At 41.8% G+C, this 27,052-nt stretch overlaps 2 protein-coding genes across 5 annotated transcripts in view; one reads left to right on the plus strand and one right to left on the minus strand.

Annotated features, from left to right (window-relative positions):
• Positions 1-1,355: 1,355 nt before the first annotated feature.
• Positions 1,356-26,861, minus strand: WBP4 (WW domain binding protein 4). Of its 2 annotated transcripts, XM_061995333.1 has the most exons (10): positions 26,735-26,861; positions 20,722-20,794; positions 19,175-19,237; positions 18,949-19,072; positions 17,935-18,147; positions 16,981-17,036; positions 13,875-13,941; positions 11,789-11,949; positions 9,567-9,793; positions 1,356-6,369 (listed from the first exon to the last, which is right to left on the minus strand). In XM_061995333.1, coding segments are annotated over exons 1-10 (1,197 nt in total). In that variant the 5' UTR covers positions 26,737-26,861; the 3' UTR covers positions 1,356-6,158. The 2 variants fall into 2 exon arrangements, with proteins under 2 accessions (XP_061851317.1, XP_061851328.1); XM_061995344.1 differs by lacking the exon at positions 26,735-26,861 and having other exon boundaries at positions 20,060-20,794.
• Positions 26,435-27,052, plus strand: part of ELF1 (E74 like ETS transcription factor 1) — a 91,857-nt gene continuing 91,239 nt past the window's right edge. For all 3 annotated transcript variants that reach the window (XM_061995311.1, XM_061995280.1, XM_061995288.1), the window contains exon 1: positions 26,435-26,958. The gene's annotated coding sequence lies outside the window, so the exon portion shown is untranslated. The remainder of the gene's footprint in view (positions 26,959-27,052) is intronic.

Consider the following 27,052-nt stretch of genomic DNA (forward strand, 5'->3'; position numbering starts at 1 on the left):
CAAGCAATAGAACAAGAGGAAAAGGCCTCAAGTTGTGCCAGTGAGGTTCAGTCTGGATATGAGGAGGAATTTCTTTCCTGAAAGGGTTGTCAGGCATTGGAACGGGCTGCCCAGGGAGGTGGTGGAGTCACTGTCCCTGGAGGTGTTTAAGAGAAGGTTGGCTGTTGCACGCAGGGAAATGGTCTAGTGGTTGACAGGGCTGGAACAAAGGCTGGACTCAATGACCTTAAAGGTCTTTTCCAGCTGAAACCATTCTATGATTCTATGACTTGGATACTAGGAAGAACTTCTTCACTGAGAGGGTTGTTAGATACCAGAATGGGCATCCCTGGGAGGTGGTGGAGTCACTATCCCTGGAGATTATTCAAAAAATGCATAGAAGAGGTGTTGAGGGATATGGTTTAGTTTAGTGATGAGCCTGGCAGTGTCAGAATAGTGATAGTACTCAATGATCTTAAAGGTCTTTTCCAACCAAAATGACCCTATGATTCTATGACTTGCTGGATCAAGGTGTTTTTGGTTAATTCTCCTCCTCTCAGGTACCGCCATGAAGCTGCTCTACGTGATCTTTTGCGTGTGAAGAATCAGTTCGTTGTTAGGATTTAAATTATGCCTTGTGGTTGTCTTACATCTGCACATTTGTTTTGTAATCATGAATGATACAGGCCTGAGAGAATGTCTAAGAAACACAATTATTTTAATACTACTATCAAATCCTAATAGTGTCATTTTTCCCATTGGATATATAACAAAAACCAGTTTTAACTTGATTCAGTTATATTAAGATAGAACTTGTACCAGAAAATCTATACTTTGTTTCCCAGTTCTGGAATGAAGTTTCAGTTCTTTTGTGTGTTTGCACAGCAAGCTGTGACAATTTTTTGACTTGGTTCAAACACTTTAGTTACCAAAGCTCTTGGGTTTCGGTTGGGTTGTTTTGTTGTGTTTTTGGTTTTGTTTTTTAAATGTATAGCTCTGTAAGTTAATCAGGAAACATATTCCTGTGCAATTTAAGAGTCATTTGCACATTTGAACTTTGACTTCCTGCAGTAAGCAGTTTAGGAAAGAAACTCTCCAGGAAGACACACAAGTCAGCTTGACCTCAGCAACGCCTACAGGCTGGCAATAACGGGTATGGATCAGCTGCAGGGGGAGAGGCTCCAGTTTAACTGCTTAATGGAAGGCATCCAAACACTATGTTGGTGACCACAAGATAAAACTATTTAAGAAGTGTTTCCACCTTTACATAGCAACTTTGTTTATATTTACACCAGGCCCCACCTTTATCAGAATATGCACCCATAAATCTGCGAGGTTGTCCTAAAACCCTTGAACAGATGAACAACAGCCACAGAGACTGTTCAAATGAAAGCTTTATTCGCTATTTTCCTATCAACTCCACTCCAAGAGCTCGCAGTATTTTGTAATGGCAACTGAGAAGCTGTTAAAGGGGAACCAGCTGTTCAACTCTGCAGATAATACTTAAAACCTAAAGGAAGCACTTTTCCATCACCGCACTCTTCTTCACTCTGGCTTCAGTGAACAAGCCTTTAAAATCCATATTCTTTGGCCCGTGGTCTGTAGAGTGCTGCCTGATGGGTTTTAACGTTGGCTATTTCTACTTTTACAGGTAAAATCAAAGCTGCATTTGCTGACACTCTCTGGGAATCCTCTTGGGCAATTTTAGCCTTTTTTTCAGATTATTATCTGCAGCATTTTTTGCTTTGTGCAGAAACTTATTCAAGCTCTATCCCAAAACATTTCACACAGCTGAATTTGTTAATCACACCAATGGTTAACGCGATTTCTACGATAATAATTTAGCAAGTAGAAGGTAGAAGGACTTAAGAGGTAGATATAAGAGACTAAAGAGATATATATGGCTGACAAAAGAGAACCAAGGGGTTGCCACAGCTGATGGAACACGGGCAGCTTCTGTACCAACAAACAGAAGGATTTAAGGGCTGCAAACCCCGTAGGAGGAACGGAATGAAATCTGTCTAGGGAAAACAACTCATCAGGGCAATCAAAAGAGCACATGTAGTCAGCTTGCAAACATCTTCGTGGTGTCTGCAAATAGAGATGCTTGCATGGGGGCTGTGGCAGCACCCGGCCTAAGCTGGGATCTGCAGTCAAGGTGGCCCATGTGGGACAACGGGAGGTTCTCTGAGGCTCTCGGCAGAGCAGGGGACGAGGGGCCGTCGGCGGCCAGAAAGGCAGCACTGCGGCCACACGTGGATTCGCACACCTGGGAATGCCAGAGGAAGACAAACGGAGGAGGACAGCAATCGTGAGGGAAGTACTGAAACGGGGAGGCACAGCTCAAAAAGCAAATCAAGGAAACCAAGCAGCGTGAAATAGTTTTTTTACTCCCTTTCTCAGATGCCACTGCACTATGTTTTACGGGGGTAGTTGTGGGAGGAGGAGGAGGAGGAATGTTTTTATACATGCAGAGGTTAGTGAATTTAACTTGGATCAATGTCATGACCAGCTATCCCGCCTTCTAAATCTGAATATCAGGACTGGGTGAAGCTGCAGCAGAGATTCTATGAGGTTCAAACAAAATGCAATCTTTATTGTGAAAGCCTGGATTTCAGTCTATAAGTTCCCAGGTGAAGGGTTAAAATTTGCTGACTAGGAATAAGGATTATTCTATAACCTGAGTCAAACTGAGCAAGTCTTTGCACAGCTCCTGCTGTAACAAATGCCTCAAACAACAATTGTCTTTTTTAGTATATGAAATGTGTTTGCTTCTAAAAGCATCACCAAAGATAGGTGACCTGTACTGTGGAGCCATCTCTTTAAATAGACAAGACAGGAGAAAGATGGGGTAAGGAAAACTAAAATACAGAGCAGTGAGCTGACTCACCCCAAACCACATAAAATACATGATCATCAGAAACTGTGACAACTTCCCCTTTCTCTCCAACTCTCTTCCTCATGGTGTAATCATGTTCATGACTCCTCACAGTGTAATCGTGTTCTCAACAGCCCCTAAGGCCAGGGGTTCCATCCTCACTCAGGGCTTGCAGTGCAAGCAGATAACAACAACACACTGCATCAGAGAAAATGGATTAGTCAGAAAACCACTCTTCTTCTGAAACAGTCAAAGGAACATTCCTTGTCAAAGGAAAGATTAGCAGATGAGGAGCTAACTGTGGCAATACCAAGAGGATTCCTACAGCAAACTGCAAAGGAAGATTTTGGAGGGCAATAGCCCAGAAGGGAGAGAGTTCTGTGCAGAACAGATGTCCTGGAAAAGCAGCGTCTGCCTTGCATCTCTCTCAGACACTGTTTTTTTATAGAAGAGAAAACATTTGGTTTACATACACAATAAAGAGAATGAATGACAGCACAGTGCAACAATAAACAGTGGCTTTGGAAAGATCAAATTTGGTGCAACGGGGGCCCTTAGTATAATTTACACTTCAGGACAAAGAATAAATTGGTCTCTCCTCAAACTGCCCTGTGGAGGTGACAGGCAGCACAGCGCCTTGTGTCTGCCGTGTGCAGGCTCTGGAAGCCACAGCAGCAGGAGCAAGCCTGTGCTACTTAAACCAACTCTACTGGCAGTGAACAAAGGAAACATTTAATCTTTCTTCCCCTAATATTTTGGTTTGTCCTATTTAACGCAGTCCTTGGCTAAGACCTTTGGTTCAGATTCCAATTAACAGCAGCTCCTCAAGGAAACAAGTTTTGAGTAGTTTTATATTTGGCTACAGGTCTCTTAGATCACTGCCTATGACCACTTCGATGTGACAAAACAGTTTTAAGGAGGGATGCTAATATTTTGAGAACCTCACTAAAAGAGGAAAGACGTCCTCCTCGGAGGATATAACAAGCAGAGCCTACTAAAACCCCTGTACTAATAAACAATACAATACAAACATTTTGCAGACATCACAGAGAAATATATATACTTTAGGCTTGGAGTAACAAAAGCAGGATGAGTTCAAAACAGGTTTGTAAGAAAATCAAATTGTGCTTGAAAGGAAAGCACAATCAGCTGTTAACTTGGCAGCTGGTAATGGTAAAAGGAGTAGAAAGAGCCAGTTGTGCTGGTAAATCACAGGGCACCCAAGGCTCACAGTGTGGTGCAGTCATGTGAAAGGCAAATGTGCTTTAGGGAGTAGCAAGAGTTACTTCCAAGACAGTAAGGAAGTATTAGTGACATCACAAGTGGCTTTAATCTTCCTTGAACAGAGTCCAGGCAAAGTCAGGCCGGAATGAAGAGAATTGCAGGTGGAGCACTGAAGGTCCTGTCACACAGGGACGCTTTATGGGATTCCGAAAAGACACGATGGATTCAAAAGGAAGAAAAGCTACTCAGCTGAAGCTACTTGTGCAAACTGGGAGGAAACGAGCGTAAACTGGTCACAAACACAGGAGGCTTCACGTTGGAGCAGGCTCCTAGCTGCTGGGGTAGTGCTCAAAGAATAAGAACAAAATCTGAAAAATCTGGTTTTTAAGAAACCTGAGACTCTGTCCTCACAGAAAGGACATTTCTGTTCTAGCCTCACATGAGAGGTCTTTCCTGTGGAACACACATTGTATTCCCCTGCATCTGTGACTGTGGGAGCACCCAGCAGGCATCCTGCAGCTCTAAGTGTCAGTCCAGGGCGAGCTATTACAGGAAACTCAAATTTCTTGAAATGAACATGAGAAATGGTACAACAACCCTGATGAAGCCAAAGAAACATGGCTACAGTACTTAATTCTCTTCTATGCACAGACAAAATGCCACAGCATAAAGAAAAGGACTCAGCTGCTATTGGAATAGCTGATAAACCAGATTCCTTGTCTTGCACTCCCTTTCTCTGCTGATCTGACACAGCAACAGCCAATTGCTCAAGGAAGTTCAAGCACAGCAGTCACCACCTCTATTTTTCTACAGCTGGTGAACTGTCTTAGCTGCACCCTTGTGTTTTTGCCCGAGAGTGGCCTGAACAAAATACTGTGAGTTCTAGGATCTAGAGACATCTTTTCTAAATGGACCCCTTTAGAGTCCACTGTTTGATACCCAGAGAAGCAGCAAACGAGTCTTGATGATGCTCAATGCAGACCAGTCCCACCAAGTGAAGAAATCAAATCTACAACCCTCCAAGCCATCTTGGAGAGTGTAGCCATCACCTCTACTTGTCCATCTGTTGTTTTGCTCTCCTGTGGTACTGAGAACATTGAAGCTTTGACATGGTGAGCCCCCCTCAGCAAACATGCTGCTCCTATCAACAGAATAAACCCATCAGCCTCAAGAAGGGTGCAGGGTGCTGTAGCAGGGAAAGGTCTCTGGAATCTTTTTTTTGGGATGAAAATAGCAGGCAGGTGTTTTTTTTAAATGGAAAGAGTAAAAAAAAAAAAAGACTACAAGAAGAAAACTGCATGTGTAAAGAGAAGGGAAAACTCAAGTAGAGACAGCAATAAAGCAAAATACAAGGGAAAGACATCACAGAAATACCTACTCCAACACAGGTGGCCCTGGGGCTGTTATTAAAAGTTACAGTTTCACTCCTCTGCAGAGGTTTAACACATTTATCCTGCATGTACACAATTCATTTTTCAGAATGTCCTCTGAGATGAGTGGCACTGTTGTGACTAACTGCTCGAAAAACAGTTTCAAATAATCTATTTGAAATGCTGACAGCCTCAACACCTAGTCTTCTGCAAGTGATTAGCCAAAGGTTAGTAAGCACAATAGTTTTACTCATTGGTTGGGAAACTACTGCACATAAACCATCTTATGGGGACTGACTTTACTCTCTAGTACATGCCATTGATCCAGTTCCTTTGTATAAAGAAAAAGTCTGCATCATTTTTGACAGGTTAAGGGTTACTACATTTGGCCATACTTAGAAAGGGAGTAAAAAAACCTTACACAACGTATTTAAAACAGCACACACAGAGGAAATGGAACTTAGATAGGCTGGGTAAAATAAAAAAAATGAATGTATTTACAATATTGCTTAAGTAAGAGAAAACAACCTTCCAATCTCAAGTCAATCACATCAAAATAAAACTGAAAAACACTGCAACTCACATGTGCTTTAAAACCTGTAAATCCTTAACTTCTAGCCAATATTTTCTTTATAAAAGCCTGTTTAAAATATTAAACTTTTAAATTCACTCTAGTTGAAACGGAATCTGAAATGATTTGGGAAGTATTACTGATCACTCAGTCTTTGTCTTAAGTTTCTGGATTTCCCATTTTCGAATTTCCTCTTTTTAAAGGTTGGCACCCCTTCTGACAGGTCTCCCAGCGAGGTCACTGTCTTCTCCTTAAAAATCACTGTCGTATCATCTTCTGGAACCTCCAGCACTGGAGGTGGAACGTTGTCACTCTCTGTACTAGGAAGCTCCAGGTCCACTTTTTCACTGTGAAGAGAGAAGAGAAAAGGGTTAAACTACATGGAGAAAAACGACACTGTGTACTGCAGATGGTGACATCCATATTGAATCATCAAAGCGGCTTTCAGCTAGATCATAGAATCACAGAATGGTAGCGGTTGGAAGGGACCTTTAGAGATCATCTAGTCCAACCCCCCTGCAGAAGCAGGTCAACCTAGATCAGGTTGCCAAGATCATCACCATGACAAAAACCCATGATTTTTGTTTCTTCCATGTGGGCTGCCATAAATAGTAAAAAACTAAGACCCTGCTCTGTAGGGAACTGATAGCATGGCCCAAGCACTCACCACGCAAATAGTCCTGCAGAAGATAACTGGGCTGCCTGTGTATAAATTTAAGAATGTTGAAAGACAGTAATTAGCACTTAGTTCACTGCCAAAATGCCAGGGAGTGGTCTTCCACAAGTGTCCATCCTTAAGGATCTGCATGACAGCAGGTGAACCAAATCAGCCAAGGACCCCATGTTGGGAGAAGCAGCATTGGATAACAGTCTTGGGGCTAATTCTGATCTGAACAAATCAAAGGCATTGTCTAAACACTGCCCGTTGCTTTTAAGGGGTCAACAGCAAGCCCCTGTGTTCTGCAGGAAAACCTGGGGCACAACCATACGATGGAGAACAACCAGTTAGTGGAAAATGATCTACATCACGAATCCACACTGTGGCAAGGAGATAGACAGTGTATTCCTGGCCAGACCATACAAGAAATCTTGTCAGTACTACTGAGTGTTAGTCTGATGGCAGCTCATGTACCATACCTACCTTCAGGTCCTAAGCCTCAAGGATGACACAATCAGCTCATGCAGTCCAGCAAGAGCCACAAGAATCCAAACAAAAAAAAATGTGACTGTTGCAGTATCCCAACAGTCTATCAGACTATCCCAACAGTATCTGACAGTGGCTAGCTCTGTGCCTAGTCTCACTTTAAGGTAAATAACGAACAACTGCATTTTTCTCAGTGTGTGCCCCAAGCCTGTGTGTTAATGTACAGACTCCTTATGGGACAGTGAAAAACCCAAAACCCAGAGTTTGTCAGCACTGGAATCAGGGAGTGATTAGCGGGGCCAATACAGGAGGTGTTGTGTCAACATGATAATCTTCAAGGAAATCTATTGGCTTAATTTAGTTTGGACAGTGTCAAAACTCCATCTGCTGAATAATTTAGAACTAAAATGCCATGGAACAGGGTGAGTATGAAGGAAACTGTTTTCATTACCTGAAACCTAATTTCTCCAGACTCCTAGAGGACCCCACAAGAAGAAACTGGCCCTAAAGGACAGCATGCTTGTCGAGGTTTTGTCCAGCTGCGGACAAAGAGCCACGAGGGTGCTCGCTCACTCCTCCCCCTCCCAGCGGAGCGAGGAGGGGAACCAGAGAAAATGGGGAAAAAAACCCACGTAGGTTGAAATAAGAATGGTTTAATAGAACAACAATAAGAAACAAGTTCAGGAAAAAACAGTTTTAACAGTAAACAAGGGGATATATAAAAGGAATGGTGTGTGCTGCAGTTGCTCACCACCCGGCACCCCACACGACTGCTACTGAACTCATGGGTCCACAGCACCGCCCCCGACTAGCTCCCTGCCTATATGTACTGGGCATGATGTCAGTATGGTATCAAATACCTGTTGGCCAGCCCAGGTCAGCTGCCCATGCTGTGCCCCTTCCTACTTCCTCATCAAAGTTAACCCTATCCTAGCCCAAACCAGGACAATGCTTCACCAAAAGAAACGAGCCATCTCAGGCATTATGCAGGAAACCAAACTGAACCAAACCTCCTGACTGGATGCACGCCATGAAAACATCAGTGTACATCGGCTGGATGTGGGAGAGAGGGACAGCTCCCAGATTTCACACTGGCATAACTACATCACACGTGTTCTGTCTTTCATCTCTTTAGTGAAATTATTACAGAAAGCATCTCCCGCTGCATTGTAAGAACCTCCAGGACTCGCCCATAGTGACAGCAGAAAAGGCTGCAGCACATTTTGGTTTGGTTTTGCTTAAGTCTGCTTTGAAACGAGGGAAAATTTTTACTGCAGTGCTGGGTGAAAGACACAAAAACCTGAAATGTCTTTTAGGCCCTGTCCTTCAAGTGAAGAGGCATTAGCACGACACCACAAAGTGAGAAATATTTCACTGCTTGTTGAAGCAACTCAGCCCAATGTACCAGGCTTAGTCTAAAAAACCAACTATTGATCCTACAGGGATGGAACTCAAAGCAATGCTAATCCAGCACAATCATGATAACGTTGCTGAGAGTCTCAGGAGATCAAGATAGATCTTGAACTCTGGGCAGAGTTTGCTCAATTAAATATTCATCTGAAAGAAACAGGGTTTAGCCTGGAAGCCAGAGGCCCTAAGAATGCTGCCAGTACTGTTCCAAGGCTGGAAGCAGTCGAGTCACTGTCACAAGAGCTCCTGAGGCAGCTGAACCAGACTGTGAAAGGAGATGATGCTAAGGAACAAAAGCTTACGAGTAACTACATTTAAGTAGTTGATGCTCAGCCTCTCACAAAAATGATGGATGGCACTGATCATAGAATCATAGAATGGTAGGGTTGGAAGGGACCTTTAGAGATCATCTAGTCCAACCCCCCTGCAGAAACAGGTTCACCTAGATCAGGTCACACAGGAACAAGTCCAGGTGGGTCTTGAAGACCTCCAAGGAAGGAGACTCCACAACCCCTCTGGGCAGCCTGTGCCAGGGCTCCCTCACCTGAACAGTAGTGGAACTTTTTGTGTTCCAGCTTCATCCCATTACTGCTTGTCCTGTTGCTAGCTACTATAGGAAAAAGGGATGTCCCAACCTCCTGACACCCACCCTTCAGGTATTTATAAATGTTAATGAGATCTCCCCTCTGTCTCCTCTTCTCCAGACTAAACAGCCCCAGTTCCCGCAGCCAAATCCTGATCCATTAAATCATTTTATTTTACTTTGTACTATGGTGAACATCTACACTAAAACCAAACCACCACCACTATCTGCCATGGAGAGTTATAACTTGAAAGACTTGCTGAAAAAAAAAAATAGTGTCTGGGCTATGCTTCCAATCACTGCTGTGATAATTCTGCTAGAATTGAGAAAAAAAAGCTTCAGCTCTTGAAAACAAGCATTCTGGAAACAAGAATGATGAAAATAACTCTGGTAAAAGAGATCCTCACCTTGGTTCTTCGTCGTCATCTGCTTTTTCTGGAATTGCTTTCCATTTCCCATATGGGTTGGTCTGGTTGGGTGCATCACTAGAGGCTTCTTGGGAACCTGATGGACTCTTGTCTTGATCAAGAGTTTCTTCTGACTTGACTTCTCGCCACTTCCCGTAAGGACTTAGCTTTTTAGCTCTGGGAGATTTTTTCCTTTCCTCTGATTCATCACCATTATCTCCTTTCCTCTAAAGAGGAAAAAACCCACCTTAAGCAAAAATGCCTAAATAAAAACACAATGTGGCTTTATTTTACATACTTTACTTACTATTTTCTACTACTCATACTTTTCAACCAAATGTTAAACTCATATTGTAATAAAATCTTTAATGTTTTCTCCTTGAGCTTTCATCACACACAGCAGTGAAAAGACTTTTTGTAACAGTGAAGATTTTTTAAGGTTGGAAAACCCTACGTATCAAGGCTGAAGTTAGCAAGGAGCGACGGGTACAAACCAAAGATGAGCATGTCCTAAAAAAGAACAAGAGGCAATAACTCACCCGCAGCTTCCTGTGCGTGCAGATACACACACTTTTCAGCCAACACCTGGCAACAGTTTATAATCATGTGCAGTGATACAAAAACACATATTTTAAAAGCAAGGTTTAGCTATGAATACATTTTATAGTTAAATTCTGTTTGTTCTGGACTACCAGCTTTGTCATGGTTTAGCAAGGAGCAGCTTTTGGCTTAGTAACAGGGGGAGGGGGTTGCAGTGAAGACCCGGTAAAGAGTTTTTGGACTCTCCCCCAGCTCCTGGGTTCACACCCGCCTCCGGCCCGGCTGGGCCAATCTGGCGCCTCTGCCAGCACTATTTAGGGGACGGGAATTTGAAGTGCTGGCAGGAGATGTATGGGTGATACAAGATGGAGGCGACCACGCGGACCCTTCGGCCAGAGAAGGAGGAAGGAAGGAGGAGCAGTAGATCAGAGACTCCTCTGCAAGCCGTGGCGAGAATGCAAGCTGTGCCCCTGAAACCTGTGGAGATCCGTGGCAGGACTGAGAGTTACCAGCAGCTCCATGTGAGTGAGCCCGGACGGGCGAGGGACTGTGTGGGGAGACGGCCATGGCCCAGGCCGTGTTGGAGAGCCTGCACGCCGCAGAGCAGCCCCACACGAGGGGCAGAGGAGCTGCAGCCTTTGGAATAAGTGCGCGTCGGAGCAGCCCGTGCAGGGCTGCCAAATGTATGAGGTACCCCACGGACTTGCAGGGAGCATGGGTGCAGAGCCCACCTGTCCTGAGGAGGGACAAACAGCAGAAGCTATCGGTAACAGACTGACTGAAACCCCCACTCCTGAGCCGTTTGGGGAAGGGGGGAGGAGGTAAAAACCCTGGGATCAGGGCTCTCAGCCCAGGAAGAGGGGAGGTGTGGCAAGGTGTTCTTAAAGGGCTGGTTGGACTCTTCATTGTTGTATTACTCTGTGTTTTTTTATTTTGGTTATGTTTTGGGTTTTGGGGGTATGTTTTAGTTGATGTTGCATTAAACTATTTTCTGTTTTCTTCCCCAAGCCGAGTAGCCTGGTCTGTTTTGTCCTGAACCTTAAGTGGCAATTAAGCTCTCCCTGCCCTTGGGCAATTCTCAGCCTCTTAGGTACTTGAGGCTAATCTTGGTCTTTTGTTCCCTGATGGGCCTAAACCCTGACAAGCTTCAGAAGAACTTTGTGACTTGACCAGAGCCATAATCACACCCCTTCTCTTAAGTTTGAAAGCTAAAGACAAAAATACATAATACATACAGATTTTGTACCATGTGCTGCCAATGCTTTTACCAATTAGTGAGGAAATTACAACCATGTAATTTTCAGTCAAAAGCCTTTCCTGAAAGTCTCTTGGCAGCCACATTTACCAGTGAAGGCTTCAAGTCATCCTCACACTGAAATCCAAACCATTTAGTGGATGATTTCGGAGATGACTGTGACCTTTCTCAGAGAACATCACATTTCTTGCAGGATTCAAGCTACTTCTGGTGGGTTGAGGGAAAGATCATGCTTTGTGCTCTGGAATGGTGCCACTATTGAGTCAGATGCTTGAATAAAGATTCATTTTACTATTCAAACAAGTGCCAACTTCTACTTTTGGTCACATGGTTTAACCACATTACAACGAGTACGGCCTATCACGAGAGATAAATCATCTTATGCTACAAAATTAATGCAGTATGTAAAATAACTCTGACAACTTACCTTGAAATTTGTTTCTGAAGTCTGTCCTTCATTTTCACTGTCTTCTGAGTCTGATTCAGACGCTTTGGAATCTGTTTCCGCAAGCTCTTCAGAACAGTTGTCACGTCGACTCTTCTCATTTGAAGATGAAACAAAACCAGCTGGTTTCTCCCATGTGGATACTGTCCAAGATATTAGAACAACCATTTTATTAATGTTTCTAAGTTTGATTTGCTATTGCTTTAACAACATTACCTTTCAGGAGCAGTGCTGCCTTGTGCAAATAATACAGCAAATAACTAAGCACAAGGCTTTTGCCTTTCTTCGGTATGTTGGCTTTAATAAACATCATCAGAAAGATAACATTTCACTTCCCAGCAGAGAAACGGTCATGACAGCTGAGTTCATTGTTGTTTTACTTAATGCTTCAGAAAAATATCACGCCTGGTGAACTCTGGTCCCTCTCATCCTTACACAGGGCAGAAGATTTGCTCTCTGGAGGTGCCTGTTTGGTTTGAGTTGTCCATTGGTTACAAAGACAGGATAAGGTACAGAATGGTAACTGCCCTCAGCTCTCCAGGCAGATAAACCCCTTCCCTGTGCTACCTGGATTGGCAACATTAGGTCTCCAGTTAAAGAGCTGTCAAGCAAAGAAAGAAATGCAAACATCAGTCTGAAAAGTCATTGAAGCTATGTACAGGGTATGAACTCGTTTTCAATTAAAAGGCAGCAAATATGTTGAAAAGAAGTATTTACATAAAAGTTGACTCAATGATCTTAAAACTGGATTTTTTTTTTTGTAACAATTTTTGGCACAATTACACCAACTTTCAATCTGTAATTTTATATGACCTTTCAAATGTAACAAACCTCCTGTTTTTCCACTTACTGTGTCTATTCAAAAGAAATCTCTAACTGAAAACAACATTTAACAGGTATGTGCCTAGATGAAAAGGTGCAATAAACCAGCAATGAGCGACTTTGCATTAACAGCATAGTCCCTTCAGGGTACTGCTGTCATCCAGCTAGAGCCCAGTAACTGAGAATGTTCAGTACCTGGGGTGCCAGGTAGAGCAAGGAGCCAGGGGCAGCAGTCCAACACATGGTGAGCAAGGCCTCCTGCGTTACAGCCCTGAGGTCACACACACACCATGACTGCTTCCCTTAAGCATTTGTGTGTCTTCAGAGGGTGGGATTAGTGTTAACAGAACTGAAAAGTCATTTCCAAGACACACACAACTATGTAAAAGTAAGGGATCCTTTTAAAATCTCCCTGGCCAAAACTTTCCCAGATATGGTGATCACAAAGACATTCTTACTGAGTGTCATGTGTCTGTGAAAGACTTGAAAAACTAACACAAGCAAAGGCATAAAACGTATATGAACTTACAAAGCACTGTTTAAAAAGAAATAGTATCTCCTTCCCCTTTCAAAAGAAGAAATCACAAATCGTTTGGGCAGGTGTGTGGCATGTTGAAAAACTGAAAGGCTTTGAGGGTTTTTTTCCCCATTCTTGGCATGACATTAGGAGCACAACTGCATACTCAACAGCAGAAGGAAAACTCACAGCCAGCATAAAATCACTTGCTCTCCAGAGAGATATCATTGATGTTAAAATGATTCAAACAGATTTAGAAAGCAGATGCCTGTTTGGAGGGAGTTTCCACAAAGTTCCCCGTGTAAGGGAAAAAGAATGGGGAAAAGAAGTAGGAGGTAAGATCCCGGATTCTCTTATCAATGCTATGTCAGCAAGAGGAAAAGTTTAGGAAGTTCTTATTCGGTCCTACATACACATCAAAACAAAAGCCTGCCCTTTTCTGGTTTTCCAACTATAATTTCAATATACATGGAGAAAGAGAACGCATAGTTTAGAAGTTGAATGTCTAAAAAAAACCCTATGAAGCACAAACATATACATACTGACAACACAGCTATATGAAGCCAGCACTAATGTAAACAAAAAGTGTATTTTGACTGAAGTAGCAGCTTAAAAACCACAAAACTTAGTAACAGCCTTAAAATGCAGTCATTTGCAAAAACAAGAAAAGCTTCTTTGAAAATCCTCTCTTCTGAAACTGGGCTTTACTGGGAAACAAGCTCTCCTTACCTCCTGTTTGTGTGTTATAGTAGTAGGTATGACCATCTTCAGTGACACCTTCTACCCACTCTGCCACCTAAGGAAAAGATACAGGAACTAATCGAAAAAGTTTTAAGGATCAGCCAAAACATCACTCAGAAGATTTATTCAACCCTTCAGTATTTTTTGATTGCGCTAATTTTACTGTTTTAAAGCTTGAAGCCCTCAAGCTGTCAGAAAGCATCCCCTTTGACTCAAATGAAAGTGAATTGCTTAAACTCAAAATACTGCAAATGCACTTTTTTTTTTAAACAATGGATAATCAGTATGAGGCAGTGTAGTCACTACACAGTTCAAATTATTATATAGGCCATGATTTTATGTGTATTTGTTTTCCGAAGTATTCACCTCTGAGGCTGTAATGTCCTGTTGGTGTCATCTTTAGTAGTGATTATTATAAAAATTCCTCTGGAAGACTCGGTTTTGTGAGGGCTACATACACCCAATATCAACAAATAGTAGCACAGAAGAAACAAAAACAAGGGGAAAAAAATCCTTCTAAAATTTATCCCGAAATAGATCTTCAACAAAAATAACTGAAGAATCAAACTTTGCAGGAATGCATGCCAAGGAATTTACTTCTTCAGTGAAGCACTGATTGCAACAAAGCACTTTTCCCCCACTGATTAATAAATACATATGAAATGTGGCAGAAGTCAGAAGCATGTCTTTGTGGATGTGTCATCAACATAAAGATGTTTTGCAGAATCAGACACAGCCAGAGAATCAGTCATTACGTGTGACTTAACATCTTAAGAACCCAATTTTCATCAACACCTGAAACTACTTCTCTGCTCCTTCAGTCCTAATGCTGCCCACTCCTCTGTGTTAGGCAGAACATCTGTGCACCTTCACTGTATGTTACTGTTCCGTTAATGAATGTCCATGTGTGCGTGTATACAGACACATACACGTGTAGACAGGTTTTCACACACACACACCTACACAATGGCTTAATACTTCATTAAATATGCATTTTGTTCTTAAAAAACAAAACCAAACCAAACCAGAATTTAAGGTTCTTGCACCTGCTCTGTAAACCAGAAAAATCAGGTGCAGAGCAGGAAGAAAAGCCTTCGGTGAGCAAGCTCCCTCAAGGTTCTGCTCTGAAGATTCTCAGCGTGCAAATTTCAACCAAAGGAGCAAAAGGAAAACTTATTTTACATAAGAAGAAATGGGATGAAAACCTAGTCTTAAGTATAAACTATCCGTTTTGTTAGTTAGATCCTGAGCATTTTACATCTCGAGGTTTTCAGCAGGTATTTGACACTTGGTACACCACTACTTAAATGCCAGCAATCAGGACATCAATCTAACTGAGGTTATAGGTAGTTTTTAACACGCCTTTTCATTACTCTGTTCTCTCCACTTCTTATGAAGTCGGAGCAGCAAGCTATAAAATGAGGGCTGTGAATCTCACTTACACTACACATTGCAAGCACGCCCTTGAATTTCCAGGCAGTCGAGTCCTTGTTAGAGGTCTGGAATGTTCCCAATATCTTTAACTCAGACTAAATAAGGGAACAATCAAATGCTTGTTTTTAGCAGTAGCGAAAATAACGCAAGACACCACAAAGTCACTGAGCAGGGCGAGGGAGGAATGGCAAAATACAGCCATGTGGCATTAGAGAGATATCTGAGAGGGAAGGTGTGTGTTTATGATATAGCTGAGAAGAGCTAAACTTCAGATTGTTGCCAAGAAGGGAGCTCCTTCTCTCCTCCATCTGCTCCTCCCACAGTGGCATTTCTCTGACTACCCACAGAACCGATGGCAAGGAAATAAGCCTACAGAGCACTAACCTAAACTTTGATGTTTTCACTCCCTAAAGTAGTTCACTGTCAGGGCAAACATGCACCAAGGACCATACAAGATTAGTCACAGGGACCACCTCCTTCAGTGGAAGGCCACAGAAAGACTGGCTTATAAATGTTGCAAAGCTACGCCTTGACTGAAAAGATAAAGTTGAAATGCTGGCTAAGGCGTTGTGCAAAACCACAGGATAAAGGACCAGCCAGCCAGAGCAGCATGTGATGGGCAGCTCTGACATGGGGTGTGCAGTCTCCTGGGCACGAATGCTGGGTGGAAAAGCCTGCATTTTTGAGATAAAACACTGCCTTAACAAGAGATGGAATACAGACAAGACTTCATGTACGCTTTGTGAATTGATTCAATTGCCTGAAAATATGTGCAAAAACAACCACTTTCTCCTCTAATTAAAGCAGTACTAAGCACAGGCTGCCTCCTGAGATGTGACAATATAGCGTCCAGCACTCTGAAAAGGCCTGGCTTTTTGATCTCTAACATAAAATCCAACATTAGCAAGAAAAATCGACTTTAAATCGTACTGTACATATGACACCTATCTTGAAAATGTGGAAACATAACATCACTTCACAGGAGTGTTGTAAAACAATTCTATTTTTAATGTCGTGAAGCACAAAAACCTCAGAGTGATAAGTAACAGGAGAAAGCCCATCAGTAATAATAATAAATCTTTATGTCTTTGGACTGTTCTGTGAGTTTTCTTGTGCCTTACATATGGAAAATAAAGCTATATGCTAAAAGGTTGCTTGCACATAGGCTCCTTGACCATAAGAAACTCAGGAATTATCACAGAATTGCATCCTAAAGAAAATACAAAAAGCAGGCAACCTTTTTGTGTTCAACTATTGAGTATTCTGCAGTCTCCTAAGAGAAAAAAGTCTTACCTGCCTCAAAGATGTAAGAATTAATTTTTAAAATTATATTTCAGAACCAAAAAGTTGACCAGGATTTATTCAGAATTTCCTAAAAGCTTTTAATTTTATTGGCTTGAAGCACCATGAAAAGCACATTCTGTAAAATGACAACCATCACTATCACTTCTCTACCCTTGATACACAAATAAGCCAAGAAAAGAGTTGTACAGTAAAATCTCCGTTTTCAGCAAGTATATAATAAAACATTCTCTATATTCAAAGCATGTTTTCTTAAGTTTACTGATGGCAAGCAATCGAAATTCTGCAATCAGAAGATTTGCAACTGCTTAGTTTATTACTGGTAAGTGTTTACAAGGACAAAGAAAAGTATGATTACCGTCTGTGAGTTCTGAGAGTTGCCTTGGAATCCTTTCGGTTTCTCCCACTGCGATTCTTAAAAAACAAAAACACATTTCACCCATCACTCAATTCTGTTTATGTTTCATAATCTTTAAAAACTCCCTCATATCTAAAGGGTGTGACATTGCTGTGTGCACACATACAAACAAGTAGGATGGGTACACTTCATTGGAACATAAATCATCCTTGATCAAACTGTGGTATAAACAATAAACCAAAGTACCGTAATTACAGTTGGCTTTATCAGGACCAAACACTTTACAGACTCTTTATTAAACTGATATACAGATTCTGGAATTTTGGTACAAAAAAAGGTGATTTATTATTTTTTTTTAAATGGAAACATAGGCCAAAAGAAATTACACACACAGGACTTTTACTTTTGGAAGTTATCTGGTATAAAGACTATGGTTAACTGTATGTCAATCGTTCCATTTATAAGAAACAGTTTGTAATAGTCTCATTAATCATAAAAGAGGGTTGCTTTTATGCTCTAAAGTTGACCTTAACACATAGCTCCTCAACAGAAGTCTGTCAGTTAGATAAAACTGAGAAATGTGGAAAGAGACAATCAGACAGCAACCCAAAACTGCTCTCATTTACTTAGGCCCAATCAATTTATTTCACATTCCTGATCCAAAAGCTTCTTTAGGAAGAACACAGCTATCTTTTGTATACTTAACCTTTGAAAGGTTAAACATTTCCAGAAACTGTGGAATTACTACATTCTTCCATTATTAACAAACAGCAAAACCAGTCTGGAGTTCTTGATGTCTATGTCTTGAATGCTAAATATCCTACCTCCGTCTAACTGTTCACATTTTAATAATCAGCTTACTACTGAAAGAGCAGAAGAGTAAAGAAATGCAGGTAGTTTTTTATCATTTCTATCAAATAACTGCATGTGCATTTGCCCCTCATTAGTTTTTACCTCCTGTTTTTGTGTTGTAGTAATACGTATAGCCTTCAGGAGAAAGTCCTTGCACCCACTCCTTCTTCTCTGTTTTTGGCAGCACTGAGGTGTCCTGGGATGACTTTTTTTTCTTTTCTTTCTTTTCCTTCTTCTCCTTCTTTTCTTTCTTTACTTTGGTTTCCAGTGTGTTACTCTGTGTTTTAGTCTGTGTTGAACTGGGACCTACTTCATCTTAAAGAAAATAATACCGCCTTTTAAAAAGCAGAGTAATAATCTGACCTTAAATATTGGTCACTCTTGAGCAACAGCAAATAGAAAATCTTGTTCTTACGAGGATTTCCACTCATTAGTATTACATTCATAGCAGGAAAACTTGAAAGATTATATTCAAAGCATCTTTGCTTGGAGCTATACTACAGTGTCATTAAAAAGTCCAAATATAAAAAGATGAGTAACATAAAGAGAAAAATCGTAAGGACCAATGAGCTTGAGCTAACAGCAACAAAAAGAGAAACTTAAACAAGAGTTATGAAAAAGCAAGCTTCTACAGGACCTTGGAATTGCAAACTTTTTGTAAAGGATATGTCTTCACATGGACAGAGCAAAGGTACTTGCTGAGCTGCAAGCTGATAAGCAAGATTCTCATCTCTACTGCTTAACACTTATGGGAACCAAAGCTCTCCTACTCAAATAGGAACTTTTGCCTCTGTCTGGTAAAAGTGAAAGATAAAATTAACTAAGGGAAGCTGCACTGCTGACTCAAAGCACCAACTACAGACTATTTTTTATCAAATTGTTTAATTTTTCTGCTCTGAACTAGATTGTTCCATCCACCAGAGGATACTGCAGCTAAAAAGTTCTGTACTGCAACTTCTACTACTGGCAATTTGCCAAGTTATTTATTTATTTAAATAGCAAACACAGCCCTAGAGGTCTCCTCTCGTGCTTTTAAAACCTAATTTAAGAAAAAAACCTTCCTACTCAATACTCTTGTAACTATGTCTTCAATCCTGTGTCAGCTATATGAACTACCTGGCTTGATTCCAAGCCTTTTCAAATCCTCTTGATATGCTTTCATTGCAGCTTCCTCCATTGCTGCAAATTCTTTTGACATGTTTTCTTCTTCTTTTGCTTTTTCCAAGCTTTTCTTTTTAATCTAAAACAAAACAAAAATAAAATCCAAGAAAATAAATTGAACAAGTCTGATAATAAAAGAGATTAAAAATGAACATTCATGCAAATAAGATATTTGAGTTACCTCACTAATTCTTTTTGCCACATTTTCTTTATGATTCTTTCCTCTTTCATGAAACTCAATGCTCTTCAAAGTGAGACAAAACCAAGAAAAATAATATGTATTGTACAATTTTCATTTAGTTGATTTTAGTTAAAATCTAGATAGGCTAAACTTAGTTGAACAAGCCTAAATGTAACCTGTTCTTAAAACACTTACAGCAAACACTACAGCTATAAAATGGCTATAGGAATTCAAGAACAGTGAGAAACACTCAATATAGAAATTATAAAACAATCAGTAATGCCCCAAAAGAGTATCACCAAATTGCATAGCCTATAAGATTTCAACCTTTTTCAAATAATACTGTTCAGCAAATATATTAGAGACAAGTAAAAGGGAACCTGAGCTCTCTCTCCATGCTATCCTTCTGAGTATCAGCCCTTCACTTTTTTTTATACTCTGTTTTCATAAAAGCTTTTTAAAAAAAAATCATGGGGCTCATTTAGCATTCCAAATATTAAGCTACGGTCCTTAATTAAATAATGCTTCGCTCCACAAGGACACCATGAACTTAAACTAGACAGCAAGTCCACACATCTGTTAGAGCGACAAAAAGGCAAAGTGGGAGAGTTGGGTAACTAAGGACAAGAGAACAGTCTGCCAGTCAAAAAGCTGCCAGAAAGGCTGAAGCCAGTAGGAACTGAAAGGAGCTGAGAAGCTCTAAAAGCACAGCAGTAGGAGTCCTCCTGTGGTTCTCACAAAAGCCATCTGAGCAGCTTTAGGTGTTCAGATGTTAGGTGTTGGAACCTGATCTTGTAACCCTAGAATTTCTTCACATGAACCAATGTGCAGAGGATGCACATCAGGGGGATGATTCGTCACTTAAAGACAGACTTTATAAATTACCTGGGTCTCCCTTTTAACATGTATTTTTCTTTGCTGACTACAGGAAGAAACCTAAACAAATTAGCTGACACTTGTCCTTTTGAACTGCAGGTATCAAGCTGTAAGCCAGATGAAGCTCAGCTCCAAGAGTACTCCTGCATCAAGTCAGGAATACAGAACTTTTAAAGCAAGAAACCAATGGGTCTAGCAGTGTGCAAATGGCATCTGCAAGTCAGGAACACCTTTCTGTAATCCAGTGATGTTTCTGTGGGCTGGGTGAAATGACAGAAATCTACTCTAAATGCTTAAGAGTGCTGGCTGTACCAGGCCTACCATATATAAACAGTGAGTATGCCAGGTTTTGCTTTCTACTTGCATATAAAGGCTAGGAATAGGCACAAACAAAGTTTCAAGACAGATCAAATGTTATGTTACAGGAACTGAAATAAAAGGAGGGTCAGGTATTTCAGTTCTTATCTGTACTGCCACGTAGAGCAGCACACACCATCTTGCATATCTGGCTCTCACATAATATATTTTAAATGTCACAAGTAATACAAAGGCATTTTAGGACAACAAATTTCATGCATCAGTAGATTAGTATCAAAAGTGATGTAAAAAAATCCTATAAATCAAACTCCTAGTTTAAAAAATCATGGACATAGTATGGTAGACCATCGTACAGGTCTGTTGTCAGCTATCCAGCACTTGCAGTAATCACAGAATTTTTTTGGCTGAGATTTCCAGTAATCGGCCCTGGGGAGAGAAAAAAGAAAGATGTGTAATATGAAACAATAATCAAGGTCACATTTTTGTACTTAAACAGTTTCAGAAACTAAAAACTAGTCTACTTTGGGTGACTGAGTGCTAAGAATTTGGTTAAAAAACCCAAAAACAAAACAAAAACCAAAGTATGGGGAGCAAGGAGAAATAGCTGCATTGACTACTCTGTCCCATAAAGCACAGTTCAGTACTGGGACTGTACCCATCTGACCCTCAAAGACTGCAAATATTTTCCAATGGAGTTGATGCTGTAAGAACCCAGAGATAAACATGCAGCTCTGGATACTGTAACTAAACACAGAACTGTCAGAAAAGTGCAACTTGCAGTGTTTTTCATTAAAATGCACACAGTAGATGTTTCTAAGTGCAAAACCTGAGAATTACTGTCAAAGCCTGCTTTGGCTGCTGTGCACAGTGAACTTAGCAACAAAAAGATGCAGTTCTGGACAATGTGAGCTGCTGTGGGTAATCCTGGAACAGACTCTGACCTGTGGGGTCACAGACACAGCAGTAAATTGTTTGGATGTTTCAGTGTAAAAATGTAAGTATTTCTGAACCATGCAATTTAGATAAGTTGCATATGTGTGAGGAAACTTGGGGAAAACTCCTCCGAGCTCAAAAGTTAGTACATGAAAGTATTTAACAATAAAACAATCTCTCTAATGTCTGCTTCTTCATCAAGAAATGCTTTCAAATGCCAGATGAGGCTTATGCAGAAATAATTCCACTTCTTGTTGGCTTGTGGCAACAGATGCAGTGCTTTGATTCAACAGAACACATTCCAGCAACAGACTTCTGTAAGTTAAAATGAAAAAGAATGGGAGGCAAAACCAAAACCAATTCAAGATTATGCCGAGAACATTAAAAAAGATGAGTCCAAAAATGAATCTTTGCCTTCCACCTAAAGATCAGTGTGCAGAGTTCAAGGAAAATACTTCCTGACATTTCCATTCAATAAAAACAAATGATAGCACCCTCAAACCTCATATGTGTGAGAAGACCTTTAATAACAGAAATAGATCTGACTGACTCAAACTCTTAAAAATTAAGCAGATACCAAAAACCACTCTCCTATAAGTGCTTTATGTAAAAATACCACTTCTAGAAGGCTACTATTAGTGAAAAGTTTAAGTATGAAAGATATGCTCTGCAAAGACATCTCTAAGCAGTACTGTGTAAGCAACGTGCAGCTTTTCAAACAGTTTTCTGGAAAGCTAGTAAGAAGCATCTGGGCTTCCCTCAGTTTGAACAGAAATCCACTCATCCCTAAATGGTGTGCTTTAAAACTGGGTGGTTACTTAAGTCACACATGTAATTAAAAGGCTTTTGAGGTTTATATATCAAAACACACTAGGGTCAAAGCCTGGGAAATCGAACAATCTGGCTGGAAAACCAGATGAGTGGGAGGGAGAAATTCAGAGCTCATAAATACCCTCATGGCCCTTTTTCCTATTTGAGCTGTAGCTCTTGAATTATCTCTAAATCTTTTCTCATTATCTAAGATAAAATTCCAGCTAAAAGCTGGGTTAACCTTCCTAAGGCAATGGACCAGTTCTGATAGAAACCATACAAATTGTAGAAGAGCCTCACAGCATGTTTCAAGAACGTCTATGTATTTCTCAGTTTAAACTCACGGGGATGTCTCTTACTTATCAACAGAGTCAAGTGCAAGTGCTAAAATTAAGACTGTACAGCTGCACACACCAAAAGGCAAGACTTAAGAGCATAACAAGATGTATTTCACAGCTCTGCTTTCCACCCATTTATTTCCTGAACAGTACTGGTTATCACATCTTTCCCAAAGCACTGTAGCTACATATAATCATGCTGGAGAACATGAGGGTCAAGTACAAATCCAGGTCTTGATGACTGAAACCTTTTGTCTTCATCTCCTATTGCTTTTGATAAAATACTGGAGTTGGTTCTCTGTTGTTACATATTAAATGTGAGTGATAATCTCTCCAGAAGATCTGATATCCTGGGAACCTTAAATCCTGCATTTCAAGATTAGTGAAGTCACTTGTGTAAATTATGCTCCCAATTCTGCAATTTACTAACATAAGGAGTGATACATGCTGAGTAATTCTCTTAGAGATTTTCCACATGAGTTTGTACCACTCGAAAAAAGAGCAAGCTCAGCACTGAGTAACATCTGCCACTGTCACAACGGAGGAGCCTGCAAAGCACAAAAAGTGCTGCAATGACAGCAAACCAGAGAGAAGTGTTGGGAAAGGAGCAGCAACTGAAGCGAGATCCCACTGAGATCCTAAAAGTGCTTCACAGGCTCCAGTTACAAACCTGAAAGTTAATCCAGACTGATGACAATGTTTAAGTATGTGATTATTTTATTGATCTGCCAGACACAAGCTTGAGGGTAGATGCTTAACAAGTGGTAAAGAGGCCTTTTACACGTGAATAACTGTGATCAAATCAATGGAAACCTAATTATTTTAAATAGTTGTTGCAGTCAAAATGGTACAGCTTTTAGGACTCCTTATCTTCTGTCTGCACTTACATCCAGTAAAATTAAGGTTGATTCTTGTTTTCAGCCTTACAGCTGTGCCAGCATGCTAAGGACTGGAACACTGACCAGCTAGCCATCACCACCACAGCCACCTTTCTTCCTTTTGCTAAAAGTAAGGGACAGTTTGGAGCACATCAAGTCTGGCTTCTCCAGCTTTAGCAAGGCTGAGGTTCAGCACTGGGCATATTTACCCAGCTGTGGATCCCAAAGGGAAGCCCCGTGACATGGAGAGGTGTGCAAGTTTTACTGCAAAACTCTGCCTCCTGGGGAGGGTTCTGACAAAGTTTGCTTGGAGCTTGATGCTCCAGAGCTGGTTGAGCAAGTCAGCTTGACAATCTGCTACTGGGCACACAGGGAACAGATCAGTGTTGGTAGAGATGGGTACTGGGCAACTTCTGGACAAATGGCTGCAAACCTCCAGAGGGGGTTGGAAACTCTGCTCTAACTTGCAAGAAATTTGTATCTTCTAAAGAACTGTGATTTTCTTCCAACTTGTACTGGTCAAACCACCTAGAGATAGAATTTGCAACAAGTTCAGAGAAAGGGGAAAGAGGGAAAAAGAGCAAGTGAGAATGAAATTGTTCTCCAGCACGGGAACCACAGCTCTGGGAACACACAAATGGGACAGGTTGTCAACGACATTCAGAAAGTAACCTGCAGAGTAACTCTAGATGTACGAGGGTCCGGGGCACCAAACTGTCAACCTGTGAGCTGCTTCTCCTCACAACTTACATACCATTAATGTTTTAACAGGTAGGGCAATCAGCCTTCCTTATACAAGGAAGGTTAAAAAACCCTCATAAAGACATTATCTTCAGATGAGAACAGCTTTGGCAAACTTTACTTTGAGACTGGGGTGGAGGTTTTTGTTCCTACCACACACTGGCTGGCACTAAAGAGGAGGAGGGCAGGGGGAAGAAACTACTGTTTCAGGTAGTTCTGAACACAAGACAAAAAAAGGATTTGTCTGTGAGAAGAAAATCTTGAGCATTTGCTTTTAATAGCTCTGTTCTAAAACATGATGCTTGAAATTTGGCAAGGATAGAGGGCAAGTTTGTATCAGGGATGTATCTGTCCAGATTATAAGCCTTTAGGGGGTAAAAAACATCCTACACATGCTCAGCAGTTTTCTTTCATTTTAGTATCTACAACCTCCTGAAAGTTAATACCTTACAGCTTTCTGCAGGCCTGAGCACTGAACAGCTTGTGCATGCATCATCTTCTTGAATACAGGTATAAGAAATAAGTAAAACACAGAGTCAAGTTCTTGACTACATGAGGAAATATTCAGACTAGCTATTGCTGCTGCTCTGTATCAGCCACTCAGGAGGACATAGTATTCAGAAATAGAGATAGCAATAAACTCTATTTGTGTACTTCTAAAGAAAAGTAACAGTTCTGTATGGAAAGAACTAGAAAGAACAAAAGGGAAAAAAAAAAATCACATCTATTTCACAATACACCTCCCTCCACATGGGAAGTCATTGCAGAAAAGCTAATTCTAATTCAAATATCCCTGTACTGTTAAGATCTAAGAATGCAACACTAACATCTGTAGGGAAGGAGGCCAAAAAGTAAAAGGTTTTCTTGTGCTGTGAAGAGGTCCCAGAGTTGTGACCCTAATGACCCAAATGCCCAAATAATCCACAGCATTTGTCCATACTGCACTAGTCCTACCTTAAAAGCTCTTATTACATTCACACCTTTAATTTTTATTTAAAAAAATCAAAGTATTTAAAAATAAGGACTCAAGAAAACAGCACCCATGACACGCTGCGTATGTCTTACTCAACTGTAGCTCGTTGGACTCCTAAGATATCACAGAACACATGTCTATATGTAGGCTCTTATAGAGTAGTACTGGATGGGAGTTTCATCCACAAGAAACAGGGCAGTTCTCTGAAGGGATTCATTCTTCTGATCTTCGAGTCAATTATATTTTTGGCAAGCCTCCTGTAAATTCTAATTTACAACCTGACTGGCTGCGTGTTTTTATAAATATTAGCCACTTCTGAACAACACATGAATCACAATATCCCCCAAGACAATCTGAGCAGAGCCCACGGAGGCTGCTCAGTCTGACCTGTATTGGTGCTGAAGATCACTTGCATGGATCTGCTTTGCCACATTTATTTTCTAAGTTGTAAATGACGTAACTTTAAAGGTAATGCTACAAATATTTTAAACCATTATATAAAAATGCACAAGAATATCAGGACAGCCAGGCTGCTGCATGCATGGAGCTCCCATGGACCTCATCTCCCTTAACTTTGTCTAAAAAAGTGAAATATCAAGTTGTTCAAGTTCTCCATGTCAGTAGATGTAGACTTGTCATCTCCAAAACATCACTTCCCCCATCCTAAATTGGCATCTGAGAAGCAAACTGAACTCCACAGGTGTGTGTTGCTTTTTTATACAGGAAACCTCAAGTGAACTGCCCAAGTCAGCCTTCAAAAGTTAAATATCTCAAGTCACAGATATCTCCTGAGAGCAGAGGTCTGCTGCTGTAGTTGCAGAAGAAGGATATGGGCTATGTTAGGAAGAATATGATAAGAATTAGTAAAGAGAGAAAAACAGCAACATAATTGGGTCAGGAAACTTTTCAGGTATAATTTTAGCAATAATTAAAATTAAGAACAGTGCTGTACAGAATAGCAGTCTGCATGATGGGCTCACAGAACCTAACCATCAAATACTTCCCCACAGAAAGATCTCTAAAGAAATATTTGATGAGGTTCTTTTTTTCAGCAGGGAAGTTAGGTAACCTGGAAAAGTTAACAGAAGCAAGCAAATGTCGTTCCTATGACATTCTCAATAAAGACCAAAGCTCGGATTTTTACATCCCCAAATGCGGTCAGCCATTAACACAAATTTTCCAATTAAAGACTTAAACAGAGGTAGCAATGGCAAGTAAAAGGCATGGAGGCCTTCTTCCACAGCGTCATGCAGCACCAGTTTCCAAAAGAGGCCGAGGTCTGAGGGGACGGAGGGACAGACACCCTTCCCGTGCCCCGCAGCGCCCGCGGGCGGGAGGCGAAGCTGCCCGGCGTGTCTGGGACAGATAAGAGGCCGAAAGAGCAGCACAAACAACCCCAGGTGGGGGGGGGGACGGACGGACGACGGCGACGGACGAGGTCAAAGGCACCGGCGCGACAAGAAAGCAACTCGCTCAACGAGGCGGGGGTCGCCGGCCGCAGCAGGAGCCCGGTCACAGCTCCACTACCGCCAAGGCCTCCCCATGGCCTGCGGGCCCCAGCCCGGCCGCCGGCTCTCCCCCGCCGCCACCCTCCCTCCCCGGCGTGCCCAGTCCTGCCCGACCCCAGCCCCCCAGGGCAGGAGGGCTGCGCTAGTGGCGCGACCGGCGCAGCCTGCTTCCCCTCGCCACTCACATCACCGCGTCCCCGGCAGCGCCGCCGCGCCGGTCCCCTCTGCTTGCCGCGCCACCGGGGCGTGAACAGAGAGCGGCGACGGGCACCGGGAGGGCTCAATCCGCGCTCTCCTCCCCCGCCCTTCCCCACCTCCTGCCTTCGCCCGCTCCAACTCCCCGCCCCCGGGAGAGGCGAGCGCTCTGCGGGGAGCCGCTCGGAGACGGAGCAGCCGCTGCCACCGCTCGGTGAGTGCCGCCCGCGCGCCGCACGCCGCGGCGAGCCCCGCGCTCGGGACGACGGGGAGGCTCTCGCCCTGCCCCGGGGGGCGAGCCGAACCGC

This window comes from Colius striatus, chromosome 1 (genome assembly GCF_028858725.1).
Source record: "Colius striatus isolate bColStr4 chromosome 1, bColStr4.1.hap1, whole genome shotgun sequence".
Taxonomy (NCBI): Eukaryota; Metazoa; Chordata; class Aves; order Coliiformes; family Coliidae; genus Colius; species Colius striatus.